The sequence below is a fragment of the Anguilla anguilla genome, chromosome 10 (genome assembly GCF_013347855.1).
Source record: "Anguilla anguilla isolate fAngAng1 chromosome 10, fAngAng1.pri, whole genome shotgun sequence".
NCBI lineage: Eukaryota > Metazoa > Chordata > Actinopteri > Anguilliformes > Anguillidae > Anguilla > Anguilla anguilla.
The window spans coordinates 44,370,404-44,386,957 of NC_049210.1; the positions used below are offsets into that span (position 1 = coordinate 44,370,404).

Sequence of the window (16,554 nt, forward strand, 5' to 3'; positions counted from 1 at the left end):
TGCGACCACAAGTTAGGCCAGCCCGCTCGGACGCGTCGACGGCAGAAAGAATGATTTCCGACCCTCTTCCCACACGCTGCCAGGCGAGGGGAAACAAGGATCCCTGGGAAACGTCAGGCTCCCACAGTCGCTCGGACGGACGGACGGACTGCAGCATTACCTGGCGCCTCCATCTCTATGTAAAAGAAGAGGTCCGAGCCGAAGCCCAGTTCGGGGTTCGGACCGTCCGTCTCCACGGAGTCCATGTTCGGGACCGTGTCGTACATTGAGGTTGGGGGGGGGGGGGGTAAAAGTGCTATCCGGACGCGCAGGAGCGGTGTGGAGACCAGAAGTGCCGTTTCTCTGAATGGGTATCTCGGAAAAATAATTTTTAAAAGCCATAGAGGACAGCTCAGTAATGCATTACATCACATTCTTTGGCCAATCGCACGCCGGGGCTTGTCACCAGACCCCTCCCTGCCTCCCTGCTGCATCTTTCATGTCCTCTGAGCAATGATGTCATTTAGAAAGCTCGCCGGTTTCTATTCCTCCTCCTCGCTCGCTCACTCGCCCGCTCTCTCTCTCTCTCTCTCGCGCCTGATCTCACACTGCGTGCAAAGCCCGGCTGTGTGAGAAGGTGCGCGCACACGCACACACACACACGAAGGGCGCACACACACACACACACACACACACACACACACACACACACACACACAAAGGTCCTCACACACATGCCCAAGAAGGCACTCTCAAACATACATACGCACACACAAAGGCACTCTCAAACACTCACGCGCACACACACCCACAAACACACACCCACACACGCGCGCACACACCCACAAACACACACACGAGCACATACACACACCCACAAACACACACATAAACACACACAAAAGCACTCTCAAGCACTCACGCACACGCACATACACACACACATAAACACACACACACACACACACACAAACACTGACCGTTCCAGCGTCCCGCGAGTGGGAATGCATCCGAGGGGAGAAGGAGAAGGAAGAGAGGGGAGCAGAGCCCTCCGTTTGGCACACAGGGGGAGAGGAACAGGCACCTGGAGCCTCCGTGCGCGACTCCCCTGCACACTCATCGCTCTCGTCCCGCCCCGCCCCCCTCCTCCCCGCTCGCAGCTCGTCCGTCCCACAGCTGGCACTCTGACAGAAGCTGCTCAGCTGCTGCATCACGTACCGCCCGCCACGGCAACAGCGCGCACGGGTCAGCGCTAGCAGCTTAGCGCTTCGCCACGGCAACAGCGCGCGCGGGTCAGCGCTAGCAGCTCAGCGCTTCGCCACGGCAACAGCGCGCACGGGTCAGCGCTAGCAGCTTAGCGCTTCGCCACGGCAACAGCGCGCGCGGGTCAGCGCTAGCAGCTCAGCGCTTCGCCACGGCAACAGCGCGCACGGGTCAGCGCTAGCAGCTTAGCGCTTCGCCACGGCAACAGCGTAGATGGGGCAGCGCTAGCAGCTTAGCGTTTCAGTACAGCAAACGCACGCACGGGTCAGCGCTAGCAGCTTAGCACTGTGCCACACAAAACGCGCGCACTAGTCAGCGCTAGCAGCTTAGCATTTCACCACGGCAACTGCGCAGATGGGTTAGTGCTAGCAGCTTAGCATTTCCCCATAGCAACCGCGCATACAGGTCAGCACTAGCAACTTAGCGTTTCCCCACAGCCAGCGCGTATACAGGTCAGCGCTAGCAGCTAAGCATTTTGCTACTCCAATAGTGGAATGTGACACTTTTAGAACGATATTCAGGCTGCAGCATAAAACATTTCACAGGTGATTTTAAAGGGGGCGTGGAGATGCACAAGATTGGGGTGGGGGGGGGGGGTGCATCGGCCGTTCTGCCCTCTCCCAATACACGCAAACTGAAAAGGACCCCCTTAAAAGGAGGTGAAAAGGTATGGCTTTTCAGAGGACCGGAAGCCATCTTGTCATTTATTTGAAAGAATCCTGCCCCGCCCCCCTCTCACCCCCCCCTTCACTGGAGAGTAACACTGTTGGGGTCAGGCGTTTGAAATTACCCCCGTAGAGGCTTCTGGGAGCCTGTTCCTTGACCGTTTCTGTGGCCGGATCAGTCACCAAAAAGCGGTTTGTCTTACTCCCCTGGCCAGGCCGCACACTACCCCAGACACGACCACACAGATTTATTTTCAGACAGTTATTTTCCATTCACTCTGCACCTCTGCAAAAATAGAACTTTAAATGTCAGTTAGAAAAAAGAAAAGAAAAAAAAACCACAAACCGACTTAATATCCATTTGATTCACACTTTCTCAAAAAAAAGTCAACCGTGCCCATTCACTTACCTTGAAAGCCGTGCATCTTTGTAATTTTCAGCAAATATCTTGAGTTTTAATTCACAAAATCAACTTTTTTTTTTCAACATTTACTCTTCAAGTCCCGAAAAAAAATCTCTTGCTTGCACTTCGAAGTCCATTTTTTGTAGTTACTAAAAGGTGACCACTGTTTGCCTAATATTAAAAAGTGAGTACGGTTCACCTGATTAAAATCCGAATGTGGACAGAGGGATAAAACGACTTCTTTTCGGCTAACGAGCGCGGCGGTAAGTCGCACGGGCCTGGCACGCCCCCATGCTCCTCCCTCTCGCGGGTCGGCGGGGAGGCGTGCGATTCGCGTGCACGGGTTCGGGTATTTGCTGATCTGGCCCCTTTGGGCCGGGGGAGGGTAGAGACGGTCACGGGGGGGGGGGGAGAGGGAAGAGAGCACCAACGCGATAGCCACCGCCGCCGCCACCGCCGCTAACAAGCGCTCGCTGAGGGCCAGACTGACATTTCCAGCCCCGCCCAAACCAGAGAGAGGCGCTTTGTGACCTTCTCAAAATAGCCACCTGTAACGGCCGGGTGCCTGACTCACACACACACACACATGCAGTACATCCATTACACACACACATGCACACACACACACACAGTACATCCATTACACACAAACGCATGCACGCACACACACACACACACACACACACACACAGAGTACACCCATTACACACACACACACATATATACACACGCATACATACACACACACACACACTACACCTATTACACACACACAAACACACAGATGCACTCACACGCACAGAGACAGACACACACAGACACACCTTTGGACGGGGTCCACGCTGAGCACCGGCCCCGGTGTGTAAAGCGGGCGAATGTAGGCCGCAGCCCCCCCCCCGGAGTGCGCCGCCGCGGAGCTCAGGAAGGAACTCGTGCACTTCAGCAGAAATAGAATGAAAGGGCTCCTTGTGTCTGCCGTGCCCCTCAGCCGTTTGCCCTGCCCTGGCTGTCACCGGCTCCGTGTGGCCTGATTCCCCCCCCCCCCCGCTCAACCCCCGTCCTCCCAAACCTCCCTCTCACCACACCCCCGCCCCACCCGGGCCAGCCTGCAGGTGCGAATTACAGACAGCTGAGCGTGTCTCGTGCCAGTCCACGCTAAAAACACGGCCCCAACAGGTAATAAAAGGCTTAAAGATGGACAGGCCAGACGCAGCCTGGCCACAGTGACATCAGCACAGGCTGAGGCCTGCGCCACCGTTTCTGAAAAAACTGCAACGGCGAACATTTCCAAACGTACGTGTCGATATATATACGCTCAACGTACTGCCTGGCTCAAACTGACCTGCGCAAACGCAAATGATTAAAGGCAGCCCTCGGCCCCCCCTCCCCCCCCGCAGGCAAAGGAGATTATCTGCTACCCAATTAAAGCTTCCAGTTTGTTAGCGACGTGGAAGTGAGTTCACGGACACGCCGGTCGATTTCAAAGTAAAAAAAAAAAAAAAAAAAAAAAACCCAGCCCAAAATCAACACTGGTCAACATTTGTCATTAGATTCACAAAACATCTGCGCTGTTATTTTCTTTAGCTGACAGTCAGGCACTTCAGTGTACCAGGCCATTATAAATAGCCACTTCTGGATTATGAATTATACGCTATATATAGCTGCATTAGACACAACGAACGATGTCGAAAGGTGCTAAAACTTCCAGTGAAGATGGCCTAATCTTTCAAGATGGACACTATCAGCAATTCATTTTTGCCATACACATTTTCCTCACCCTTCTATCAATTTTCAATTGTACATATTCACTTTCTACAAGTTAAGTTTTGAATGTTGTCATGGTGATGAAATTCCATTAGCGTCTAAGCTTTCGCCTTCTAAGCACAGAACGCCCATCACACACAAACTGATTACATCATTCAGGAAGCTTCCATCCATTTTCTACAGGTTTGTTTTTTTTCAATGGACAAGCACATAATATACATGTACAGAGAGCTCTAAGTACATTATACTACAGACAGAGAAACTAAAACATAAGTACATTATACTACAGACAGAGAAACTAAAACATTCATCAAACTTGCATTTCATTTTACTCAGCCCAGTTTCATTCCAGATTAAAAAAGAATTTATCTTCAGGAGTAGGGGAAAATGGGGCTCTAGACATTTAAAAATCTGTTACTGAACACCATACTGGCATTTGGTCTGATTGCCAGGCTAAAAGAACAAGGCCCGCAGTGCATAGCTGGTATAGAATGATGCAATACACGCAATGCATGATTCAATCCTCTCTTAAGGCCACAACACTGGTCTACTTAAACACAGATCAACCGGCAGGCTGTGTAACAGCGTTCCCCAATGAAGAACTGACACCTGGCAATTTACCATTGGACGTTTTTTTTTCCCCTCAGCCCACCCCGAGTTTATCTTTTGAAGGCCCATGATGAAATGCATCAATGACGACGCTTCACTGCTACATTACAGGGGACACGCAAATTTACAGCGCAATCGACAAATGCAGAACAAAACATTTTTTGCAAGGGCAAAACCAATCAAATGACAGCAGGGAGTGAAGAAATGTTGATGTCATACACCCCTCCAAACCCAGTAACAGTGAAAAGGGAAGAGGATTTATCACCAGTAAATAAGAGAGTAGTAAATAAGTAAGCACGACTGCTCACATCCCATTGCCCGTGTTATACTGCACTGAATATCGTCTCAATCGCGACGTTCACACTGCTACTGCACAGGTGAACAAGCACCTGACAGCTTGCAAATGCTACGGTTCAAATGTACTGTATGCTAAAAGGACAGAGCAGCTGCAGTGAGAATCTGTGGTAGGGGATGCAACGGCCATTTGCATAGTCCCTCTGGTCCCGTGCAAAAAGACAGGAACCCGCCACATCTGAGGCGATTCATTACATTCAATTCAGTTACAGATTCAAGCCTCCTCTAGTACTGTTTGCTAAAATTGCAGTGCAGACAATTCTAGATCTGTCACCTGTCATCTAGGACTTTTCATGCATTGCTTACCTCTTCAGATGCTTGCACACATTCACGCACCACTATTAAAAAGATGCAGCAAAGCAGGTATCATTTCTGGAAAAAAGTTTTGTAGCCTCAACCGTTAATAGCTCCCGAAACTAACCTTGGGGGGTCACGACCGTACACCGCGAAAACAAACAGTAGTGACAGCGTGACCCTTCACAGACAGTATGACTAAAACATGCGCAATGTTCACTGGAAACTCTAATTAACCGCAGTCTCCATTCAGCTGATCTTCCTGTGCACAGCGTTCTTTTGAAAGAACTTCCTGTGCGCAACAGATGTCATTTTTTCCAACGGCGGGTCAAATACGAAAAAAAATAAAAAAATTAGCTGCATATACACAACTGCACTGTGTGCATTGTGTACCATGTACCAGAAGGAGGGGATATACTCTCTATGTAAATAATGACACCCCAAGTTTCCATCATGTGGTGCTCAAACCGCAGGCGTGAAGGACTTGTTGTATCGACAACAAAAACAAACAACATCACAAATAGAGCGATGCAATGCACGGACGTTAAAGCTAAATTAGGGCGGCATTTGAAGCAGAGGCTCGATTAAGCTCCCACGCTCGGTCACGCCGAACGGTTATTAAAAGGGTTTCGAACCTGAACTGAAACCAATCACAAGGCTCGGATCTCCAATCACATGAGCCTCACCTAATGGAAACTCTCACCACCAATGAACCAGGCCAAAAAAAAAAAAAAATTGGATTAAAAATCCCCAACCCCTCATTAAAGGAGTAACATGGTGGTTGAACGTGACACTTCCCAGTTGTCTTTAGGCAACAACAAAACAAATGTGCATAATTCTTTTATTATTCAGTCATTTCAATGTACTTTAAAACGTATTTTTCTAAGCCTAAATGTCCCACTATAAAAGTTCACCCGAACCGTCTGGGCGTGCTAATGAGAACTGTCAGTTAGCTATGATTGACAGACCGTGCCCCGTTACCATAACTACCCCCATGATAAGCGCTCTTTTTGGGAGACTTTTCACAAGCTAGCTAGCTTAGTAGTATATCAAGTATCGATAGATAGCTAAGATAAGGACGTTGACTTATATCCAATTATAATTTTTGCTATCTAGCTAGCCAAGTTAAGATAAAAGCACAACTATAACGTCCTCATAAAAGCAAACTAGCTAGCTAACGTTATCGATAACATTGCCTTATGAAAGCAAACTACCTAGTTAGCTAACGCTAGCTAGCTAAATGAATATAACCAGAAATAATCTAATAGTCCTTAAAAGGCACTCTAATTTAAGTGAACCTAACGTTAGTCAAATATTTGCATTGTCTTGCCCGTAAGCCAGCAGCGCAAACTATGGGTCTCGAGTTAACCATGGGTTTACGGGGCGTGGAAAGGGGTGTGGTTACTGTATTCGTGACGCACCAAGTTGACAATTTTCTCAACCGGTTGAAAATAGGACGATAAATTTAAAACGCATATTTCTCCAAAAATACAGAACGGACATATTTAATACTTTACTCATTGTGTTTCTTCAATGCCTCTTGTGCAAATAGCACATAAAACCGAGAAAGTGTGAAAATCACCATGGTACTCCTTTAAGACCGTCGTCCCAACAGAAAGAAACTAAAATGCAGACATTAGAAAAAAAGAACATCTTGTTAAATTTGCTACACGCTACAGGGGAGAGGCTCCTGGACTCCTGTATGTTAATCTGCGTCTTTCGGCAACGGAGAGCACCAAGGTGATTAATCACCGAAGGGCCGAGCACTCTCATTCCACTCACGCATCTTGGAAGGCCTCGCAGTCCAAAACCATCTTTGATGTTTCCCTACGAGCACTTCTAATAAAGCCAGGCCTCTGTTCGAAATACGAAACTGCCCTTCCACATTCACTTCAAAATTCAAAATTCGACCCTCTTCCTGCTGGCAAAAATCAGGAACACACACCACTCCTGCACCCGAGGGACTATTGCTGGCTTTTGGCCCTAGCGGAATGGACACACCGTCCCATGTAGGAAACACACTGACCAGTGTAGGGGACACACTGTCCTCTGTAGGGGACACACTGTCCTCCGTAGGGGGAACATGCTGTACTGTTTACGAGACACACTGTATAGGAGACACTCATATTTGTGAAAATTTCCAAATGGTATTTTTAAACTCATCAAAAACCCACTTCAATTTTTAAAGTAAAGCAGCCCAGTTCAAACAAAAAAAAAAAAAGTTAATCAAGTCAAATCAAGAAAGCCTGCAGTAACTTCTTTAATGGCAAAAAGGAATGAAATATTACCTGGAGCGGCTTGGAGTTCATTACACTCGCTAATGATCAGGACTTCTAAGATCTTGACGTGGGACTCCTGGCTGGGCTCGCAGCTGGAAGAGGACAGAGGAGAGGTGAAATTAGTCCAGACGTCTTCAGAACGGATCGCGAGCCGCGTTGCGCGAGAGAGCGACGCGACCTGAAAGGGTAGAGCGACCGTTACACAACTCGCTGGAAGTTCCTGTGAAATACAGGCAGGCTGAAACTTTTAAACGCCGCGCAGTGCGGCGAACAGAAACTCCGCGAGCGTTAGCGGCATGCTAACCGTGCGCTCGCTCGCTCGCTAGCCACGCGTGGTATACTGGCCCCGCCCGCCGGTCCCCCTTACCTTGCCGTCTGGGGTCCGAAAAGCAGGGGGGCGAAGGTCTCCGCCAGGGCGCGGGCACTCAGCTGGTTCTTGGCCCCGTTCTGGCACACGCGGCTGAAGTGGCGCACCAGGAAGTGGCAGGTGAGCCAGTGCTGGGCCGGGAGGCTGGGCGAGCGGCCGATTCCGCGCAGCAGCTGGGCGCACTCCTCCGGGCTGGGCACCTCTGCGGGCACACGAGGGGTCAGGTTGGGGGGGGGGGGTCGCAGAGACGAGACGAGGGGGCAGAGTTACGCTCCCACGCCAAGAGAGAACGCTCAGAAACCTGCGTTTGGGTGCGGCGAGACGGGCGGGCGAGCGAGCGAGCGAGAGAGAGAGAGAAGAACCGAGAGGACCCCGTGACGCACGCGGCGGTCGCTTCGCCCCAAACCGCGGAGACGTCGCGCAGCGCCCGCGAGCCTGAGCACGAGGGACGCTCGCACCCCATTGGCTGGCCGGGCCGCAGATGCAGCCGATAAGCTCTCACGGGCCCCGCTTGCACTTCTCACCAACCACACACTTCCTGCTTCGGGCCCATGTGACAGACAGACAGGAGGACACAGAGAGGCTACGAATCTACTGATGCATACTGCAGGCTGCTTTGCATGCTAACTCACAACCTACAGCTCTAATGCTTTGTTTTCTAGCTCACCAAGACGACAGTTCCCTTGACCTGTAGCACATTTGGTTCACACTTGTTGGGGGGAATATCCACAAACTAGAAATGTCACAGACATTCATTTTTCAGCCTGAAGGGATTCAATATCAATTTCTACCAATGCACATAAATGAAAATGGGCATTTCTGAAGACAGAATGTGGATCCAGCACGACCCCCACGATCGCTGCCACAGCACTAGAAGCAAAGCCGCGTCGAGCCTGTGGCTTCTCAGAGAGATTTCCTGCGAAAGGGGGCTCATTTTGAGCACGCCCTCTCACCCCCCCCCCCCCCCGATCTGAAGCTCCAGCTCCAGCCCACAGCCTCCCCCAGGGGCTTCAGAAGGAATGTGTACCCCAGCTTCCGCAATATTAGGAAAGCAGAGGCTCAGCTTCAGATCAAAAGGAACCAGGCTGGGCCTCTTTTTTTTTTTAAATAACAACATGGCAGCAGCTGTGGCAGACCTGCGGCTTATATTTCCCTTGAGGGCTATCTAAATCCTTCTTTAAAAAAAAAAAAACAGAACTTACTGGAGCCCTTGTACCAGGTTCTGTGTGTACCGGCTGCCTGCGAAGGCCCTTTTGAGCTCACCTTGTACCGCATGTTCCATCTCGCTCTGGACCGTGGAAGGGATGACCGGGCTGGGCAGGTCCTGTAGGTACCTCCAAAGTCCATCGCACAAGGTCTGGAGGTCCAGCAGCTCCAGGTCTACAGACACGGTAAACACGTTTTCTGTTAGGACTACGCGGTCATGTTCATCGTCGGCCACCGGGCGTGCTGTACACAGAACTAGGCATGTTACGCTACATGGCTGTGATCCTGGGTCAAATGAAAGCTTCTTAGCATGTGTAGCTACTTTCCAGGCTTAATTCTCTGTGTGTGTATTAAGCTGGAGTCAGATAAACACAGGCCTCCCACTATCTACCAGTAACGGCTGGATATCCATCCACACATTATCTATACCCGCTTATCCTGGGCAGGGATGCTTGGGGTGCTAGAGCCTATCCCAGCATGCATTGGGTGAGAGGCAGGAATACACCCCGGACAGGCCGTCATTCTATCGCAGGGCAATCACACCATTCACTCACACACTCAGAGTTTCCAATTAGCCTACCTGCATGTCTTTGGACTGTGGGAGGAAAGTAAGGGCAGTATAATCAGAGGCTAATCTAGCGACCGTGTAAAACGCAGCCTGATTGGTTGGCCTGGCAGTAAATCGGCGCCTATACTGGGTGGTACTCACCACTGTCCAAGATCTGCCTGACATCCAGTCCACCCCCAGCGGTGAAAGTCCTGTAAAGAGCAGGGCTGTCCAAACCTACGGGTGCGAAGAAAAAGAAAGGTCAGTGGTACAAACAGTCCCAATAACACAAGCTGTTTGAATTTAGTCACTGTGATTGGCTGGATGTTTTCCATCGGTCTCAAGCTCCGCCTCTTGGGGCTCTCAGCACTAACCTTTCCTCTCGATGGCCTCCAGCAGTCTGATCAGAGTGGGCGGGGCCATCTCGGGCGGGGCAAACTGCTCCGTCAGGTCCAGTGACGCTGACGCTGAGGCTGTGGGGGAGGGCGGGGGGGGGGGGCAGAACAGGAAGATGTCAAGATCTGCCCATTGGGAGTGCATGGCCATTTAATACACAAGCAGATACTTTCACCATTTCAGGAGGGGCCAGGCCAACTCTGAGCCAACGTAGCGCAAATGCATTTCAGAAAACCCAGGAGGCCTTAGCCAAAGTCTAAGGCTATTAAAACTATATTACAGTGGTTATCGTTCACACACACACACACGCACGCACGCACGCACCCCACACACACACTGTAAGACCTCGATGGCCACTATAACACTGTTCTGAAACGAAAAGCAAAGAACATCAAGTAAACCAAACGCCTGCACCGGATGAAAAAGCCCTGCTCGCTGTACATTTCAATACCCGCCTGCATCCATCTCCACTTAATCAGTCCCCACCTCACTGTCAATCGAACCCGCTTCCCATGAGGGGGGTGTTGGCATGTGCCGCGATTGATGCACTGGGCATGCGACGCGGGCAAAGGCGTTCAGAGCCGCCAAGCCCATGGGGCGGGGCCGGGTGTGCTCAGAGGAGTTCTCTGGTGGCACGCCCAAAAAGGGGTGCTGGGTCGGACCGTTAAGGCACTGGGTCGGATCGTTAGTGTGCTGGGTCAGATTGTAAGGTTGCTGGGTTGGACTGTCAGGGTGCTGGGTTGGATCGTTAGGGCGCTGGGTCGGATTGTAAGGGTGCTGGGGTGGATCGTTAGGGCGCTGGGTCGGATTGTAAGGGTGCTGGGTCGGATCGTTAGGGCGCTGGGTCGGATTGTAAGGGTGCTGGGGTGGATCGTTGGGACGCTGGGTCAGACCGTTAAGGTGCTGGGTTGGATCGTTAGGGCGCTGGGTCGGACTGTAAGGGTGCTGGGGTGGATCGTTGGGGCGCTGGGTCAGACCGTTAAGGCGCTGGGTCGGGCTCAGTCTTCCAGGTGTTCCCGCTCCAGGTGAGCTGGCGGGGGCTTTATTTATGTTTGCAGAGGAGGAAGTACGCTGGCCTTTTTTTCCCCCTCAAAGGCTGAACTGTACAGGCTGCAGTGTGAATTTATGAATAGAGCCCCTGTTTAAAGCCAGTAAGTACTGCCTTCCTGACCCAGCGATTAGCCAAGCCAGGGGTAAGAAACATAATTATGACTTTTACAAGCCAATTATTATGTTGACGAGAAAAAGTTCCTTTCCCCGTTTTCTTTGCCCATTACCGGTTGGTTTTGGAACGTCGACCGTTTTCATCTGTAATTCAGTATGCAAATTTGGCCCAATTACATCCCAGGTGGCTGTATTAATGCCTTTTTTCCATTTGCATACATTCACTAAACCAGCATATACGCAGTAGATATGAGGCTTATTCCAAGCATTTTATTTAGGCTATTTAGTAGATAAAATCTAACATTGGACACATATATAAGAACTTATATCAACTGTTCTCTTTTTTATTTAAATTTAAATTTAAACTGTAAAAAACAACACAAAATCAGCCTGTGACACGGTGAAAAAGCCAGTCCCCCGCTGGGCGGCCATCACAGGTAAACCTGTGGCATCCATGAAAGAAGGGGGGGCGCGTCCCTGACTGAAAGGAGAAAAGAAGAGAGAAAAAAAAAACGTATTCAGAAGCAGAGCTTTGAGGCCAGTCCCTTTGTCCCGACTCAGAAATCCCCAAACTCCCGCTGCACTCCCCAACAAGGTTCCAGGTCGAGTGCTGCGATTCCAGAGTTAGAAATTAGCATTTTGGGTAGAAATGTCCCCCGTTTGCCCTCAATGAGCCATTAATCCACTATTCAAAAAAAATCACACGTGATCTTTACTCATACAATGCATGACAGGCGCCTTATGATTGCGATATTGGGCCCCACTGTAAAATATTATGGTTTTACTCTGCACTGAAAGAATTTAATAGGGAAATTCATCATATGGATTAGGAGAATTGCTGTAATACATTCAGGACAAAACTCCATTATCAGGAAAAGGAAAGCAAAGGGGAAAACTTTGTAGCTCAGAGGCTGAAGAGCTGAAATCTCAGTTTCTAATGTACTTCTTTGTCGTTTGCACCCTGTACTGGTTCGGGGCGACTAACTTCAACCTCTTCTCCGAAACGACCTTCAGTTCACTTGTCGAGAGCTTCAAGCCCATTTTACATCCAGTCAACTTTCAGTGTTTTTCGTAGATGACTTACACAATACTCCTCTCCACTGAGAGACTGTTGAGTCGAAATGCAATTGTCAAACAAACGCTTCACGTTTTTTTTCCCCCCTCAAATTAAAAACACCCTCAACAGCTCCAATTAATTGCCCTGTCCGTAAAAAGGGCAGCCCTGTGGCATCCTGGGTACGGCCCCGTCCCTGCAGCCCAAAGGCTGTGGGCCTAATGCCAAGCCAAGCAAGGGGGATGAATTAGATGTCCAATTAAACCGCGAGGCCCTCTGCTTTGGAGCTGGACTGAGGCAACGGCTATGCGACAGGCTAGCACTCCGGCGAGAGGGCGCGCGTGTGGGCAAAACAGCTTTCGGCCAAAACCGCGGACGAGATTAGGACCCCAGGAAGGTGGTACGTGCACTGCAAGAATCACAGAAAATTATTGAAAGGATACCAAAACAGGGCAAAGCACGAAAGCAGATTTAGCCAAAAAAAAAAAATGTAATATATGTGAAATATGTAAACAAAAATGAACGATGACGGATCGAACTGCATGTCTCAAAAGCTGCCGGTGGCTACGGCAACAAGCACATGCATCTCCCTCTGTTCCCCAATGGACACATATGGTCTACTGCAGAGCAAGTGTAAACAAGGCTGTGTGTGCAGTATGTGCTAGAATAAAGGCCCAGTGTTTGAGTCTTCTAAAAATGCTTTTATCACACCAGCCTAAAAAGACACCAAAATCTTGAACATTTACCCTTTGCAGCTCAATTTAACCAAGAATTCCACTTCAAAAACCTACAGAGAGAACAAAACCCCCAGCTACCTCCACACCACAGGACAAAGAAAGCAAAGCCTGTTACACGCTCATCTCAAACAGAGCTGGAAAGCTGCTTTACAGTATCTCAGAATTCATTGTTTGCAACCTTTGGGAAAAAATGTCCCTTCCCCCTGAACTGAGAGAGAGAGAGAGGAGAAAAAAAAAAAAAAGATCCAGAAAGTACCGTAGTTGCTCAGAATTGATTCAGACCGTTTCCCCCCCCCCCCCCCCAGCTGCATTCCAAGCCAATCGGGCGGCTGCGCTCCCGAGCGCTCGGCCAATGGGAGCTCTCAGTTACCCTAGCAACCGGGAAGAGAGGGGGCCCCACGAGCCAGCCAGCCAGCCAGCCAGCCAACACGAATCCGCAGCTCCGTGCCTGCGTGCGCCCGCTCGGAAGGAAAAGGAAGCACAGCTGCAGCTGCGGTGTGGAAAAGCCTGGCTCCAGACGCTCCTGTCTGCACACCCTGAACTTCAGACGCGGCCAGGGCCGTCAACAGCTCGCCATCATTCACAAGCGGGCAGGGGCGTGGGCAGAACCCACAGCACTCCTGTGCATTAGGGGCATGACATAAGCCCTTTACATATTTCATCCGAGACATTATCTCGCGCAAGCCGATAGTGCTGGCTCATTCGGCCACCATTTTATGAACAGTCAGCGTTTAAAAGACGCAGAAGTGACAGATGTTGCCTCTTCCAAAAAAATATAGGTCCTAAGCAACAGCTACCATATGCATAATAAATATGACCGTAAACATTTTCTAAAATTCCCCACATCAGAGGTGAATAATCCACGCTGGGGTTTGCCCCTGCTTGCAAATCATCCACACATTCCGTGCAAATTCCGTGTGCTCGGTGTTCCGACTCCAGGCGTTTCTTCCCAATTAACAGGCACACCCCCTGGGCAGGAGACACCTTCCCTAACCCCTGACCCCTGACCCCTGACACCCCTTCAGCGACTCCACAGTGAGGGGGTAACGGCCGCGTGAGATATGCCCGGTCGCCGAAAACGCTGTTTTTACGTTGCGCCAGTCTCTCACGGAGACAACTGAGCCGGGCGTTTTCGGGAAGTCTCACTTCTGTCTCGCGGTATCTAGGTTGCGGGCAGCCGCTCGGTCGTCGCGCAACTAAGCGACCGCGGGCCGCCCGTCGCCACAGAAGGCCCGGCTCTGTACCCAGGGGGCGGGCACACACACACACACACACACACACGCGCACACACACACACACACACACACACGCGCACACACACACACACGCACGCACACACACGCACACACACACGCACACACACACGCACACACACACGCACACACACACACACACACACACACACACACACACACACACACAAGCCGTGCGGCTCCACCGTGCTTCGCCGGGATTGGGCACGTGTGAACCAGCCGCGAATCGCAGTAAGCGTTTAACCCCCAACACGTAAACTAAATCACGCAGGACTTGAAACCGCTCCGAACTCTTAAATTCATACATGATGCCACTGTGACACACAAATGGGAGGGTCCCCTGGCATCACTAAAACAGGAGTCGATTGGTCCTCGGGAAACGAGTGACACATAACAGGAACACTAAGGGTTGATAAGGAGAAAAAAAAAGACCATGGTTTTCTAGTGCAGGAGATTAAACGTTCCCTTGCTTTAACAGCCAAATGCATTCGAAACAGCCCAGGTGACACAGCAGGCAAATAAAGATTTAAATTCAAGCGACAACAAAAATGCATTTCTTCCTCCCATGTAGGCTACATATTACATAACATGAGCTATAGGCAATAATCATTTTTCATAACAAGGCCTTTATAGCTAAACCAACATGCTTGAGTAAAAGCTTTCTATAAATATTGCAGCAGAGCAGATGGTTCTGGGGGCTCTAATATGTAAGCACTTATCTAAACTAAAAGTGCATCGGAAAAAGGCGACACCTGACGAGGCCTAATGGACAGTCCTGTGTGCCGCACCACAGTAATTCGTCCATTTTGAGCATGCTCAGACACACACTTTAGTGTCATCGTCTGCTACAGACTAAAAGCAGAACATGGCTATTTCGCATCTCCAAATGGAGCTCAAGTCAATTCGGTAGGGGAGGACTGGGGCAATGTCGCCACCTGCAGGCCAGAAGAAAACTGCACCAACGGGGCGAAAAAGAAAGCAACGCTCTTAATTTAAAGAGAACATTTCCAACCTGATGAAAACGACGACACCCGATACATTTTCTTAAGCCATAAATATCTAATATCATATTTCTATTATTATTATTCAAAGTTCCATTCCCTGAACATACGGATGAGCATAAAAATACAAAAATACAACCATCAGTCCCACAGCAAAGCTGTTCTGACAAAATGTACAGTAAGAGCAGGCAATAAATAAATGAGTAAAACATTAAGGGTTCTCCTAAGTACTAAACGGGAAACCCTTGGGTCCAGAGAGCAGACTGTCAGAGACAGACGCTCCACGTCTGTGTGTCTGAGTGGGGAGGGGGGTCACTGGGGTGGATTCCAGAATGGGTGCTTAACTTCAGGCACTTCAGCACGCTAATTAGCAAGCCCAAATACATCCTGAACGCACGCACGCATGAGGGGACTTCCAAAGACAGCGCGTACGCAAAATGTACGGTTTGGGTGGAGGTTAGTTAGCAGTTTGGCTGAAGCTGGATTCCACCGCAAGTGTATCTTCCATTCTGTTTTTTTTCCCCCCGTTCTTCCAAACAAAGGCCGAACAAGTCCCTACACAACTGCAGTAAATAAGCCGTACAGAGCTTTAAGAAATGCTGTGCGATAAAGCAGGGATCTTTTTTTACAAATATGAACGGCATGAAACAGTTATGCGAATCACTGCCACCGGCAAGTATTCAGAGCATGGAGCTGGACCTGATTCCTTCTCAAACAGTTTCAGAAAGAAGAAAAAACCTGAAGAGAAAAAAAAAAAACTAAAAAAACTGCCGTACAGTGCTTTAGAAGTGGCACTCCTCGCTCGGGCTGGGCCACATCGATCAAAGTGTTCGGCCGAGCAAGCGACTCCACATATTGTCCAGTGATAAAGATTGCATAAGACACTGCTAGCTTTGCCGGATCAATAACCAAATAATGCCATTCTGGAGAGGTAGGAACAAAGAGAAGCTCATGCATATTCAGGCCGGATCACTCCGATTCGTCCGTCCGGACATTTGGTGAGAATGTCCGAAGAATGTGCCGGACGTCTTCAACGACCGTACCTCGGCCGTTACGCAATTCTGAAACCCCCCCGAGCGTTGCTGCGGGCTCAAACTGAGACGCCACGCGCGTCTAACTCGAGTGTTCCTCAGCCCCTCAAACGCGCCTCAGACAAGACTCTTCTCATTTCTCGGAATGTGGAGGTCTGTTCCGAGGGAGCTCGCCCGACGGGCGTGCC

General features: G+C 49.9%; 1 protein-coding gene across 4 annotated transcripts in view; it reads right to left on the reverse strand.

Moving 5' to 3' along the window:
• LOC118206252 (phosphatidylinositol 3-kinase regulatory subunit alpha-like) overlaps nucleotides 1-16,554 on the reverse strand; it is a 39,214-nt gene that overhangs the window by 11,411 nt on the left and 11,249 nt on the right. For 2 of the 4 annotated variants that reach the window (XM_035378663.1, XM_035378662.1), the window contains exons 3-7: nucleotides 10,105-10,197; nucleotides 9,893-9,967; nucleotides 9,241-9,357; nucleotides 7,978-8,179; nucleotides 7,620-7,702 (exon numbers count right to left, since the gene is read on the reverse strand). In XM_035378663.1, coding sequence (XP_035234554.1) covers nucleotides 7,620-7,702; nucleotides 7,978-8,179; nucleotides 9,241-9,357; nucleotides 9,893-9,967; nucleotides 10,105-10,197 — 570 coding nt within the window. Of the gene's footprint in view, nucleotides 1-160; nucleotides 506-959; nucleotides 1,104-7,619; nucleotides 7,703-7,977; nucleotides 8,180-9,240; nucleotides 9,358-9,892; nucleotides 9,968-10,104; nucleotides 10,198-16,554 lie in introns of those variants that run through there. The other 2 variants (XM_035378665.1, XM_035378664.1) reach the window with 2 other exon arrangements.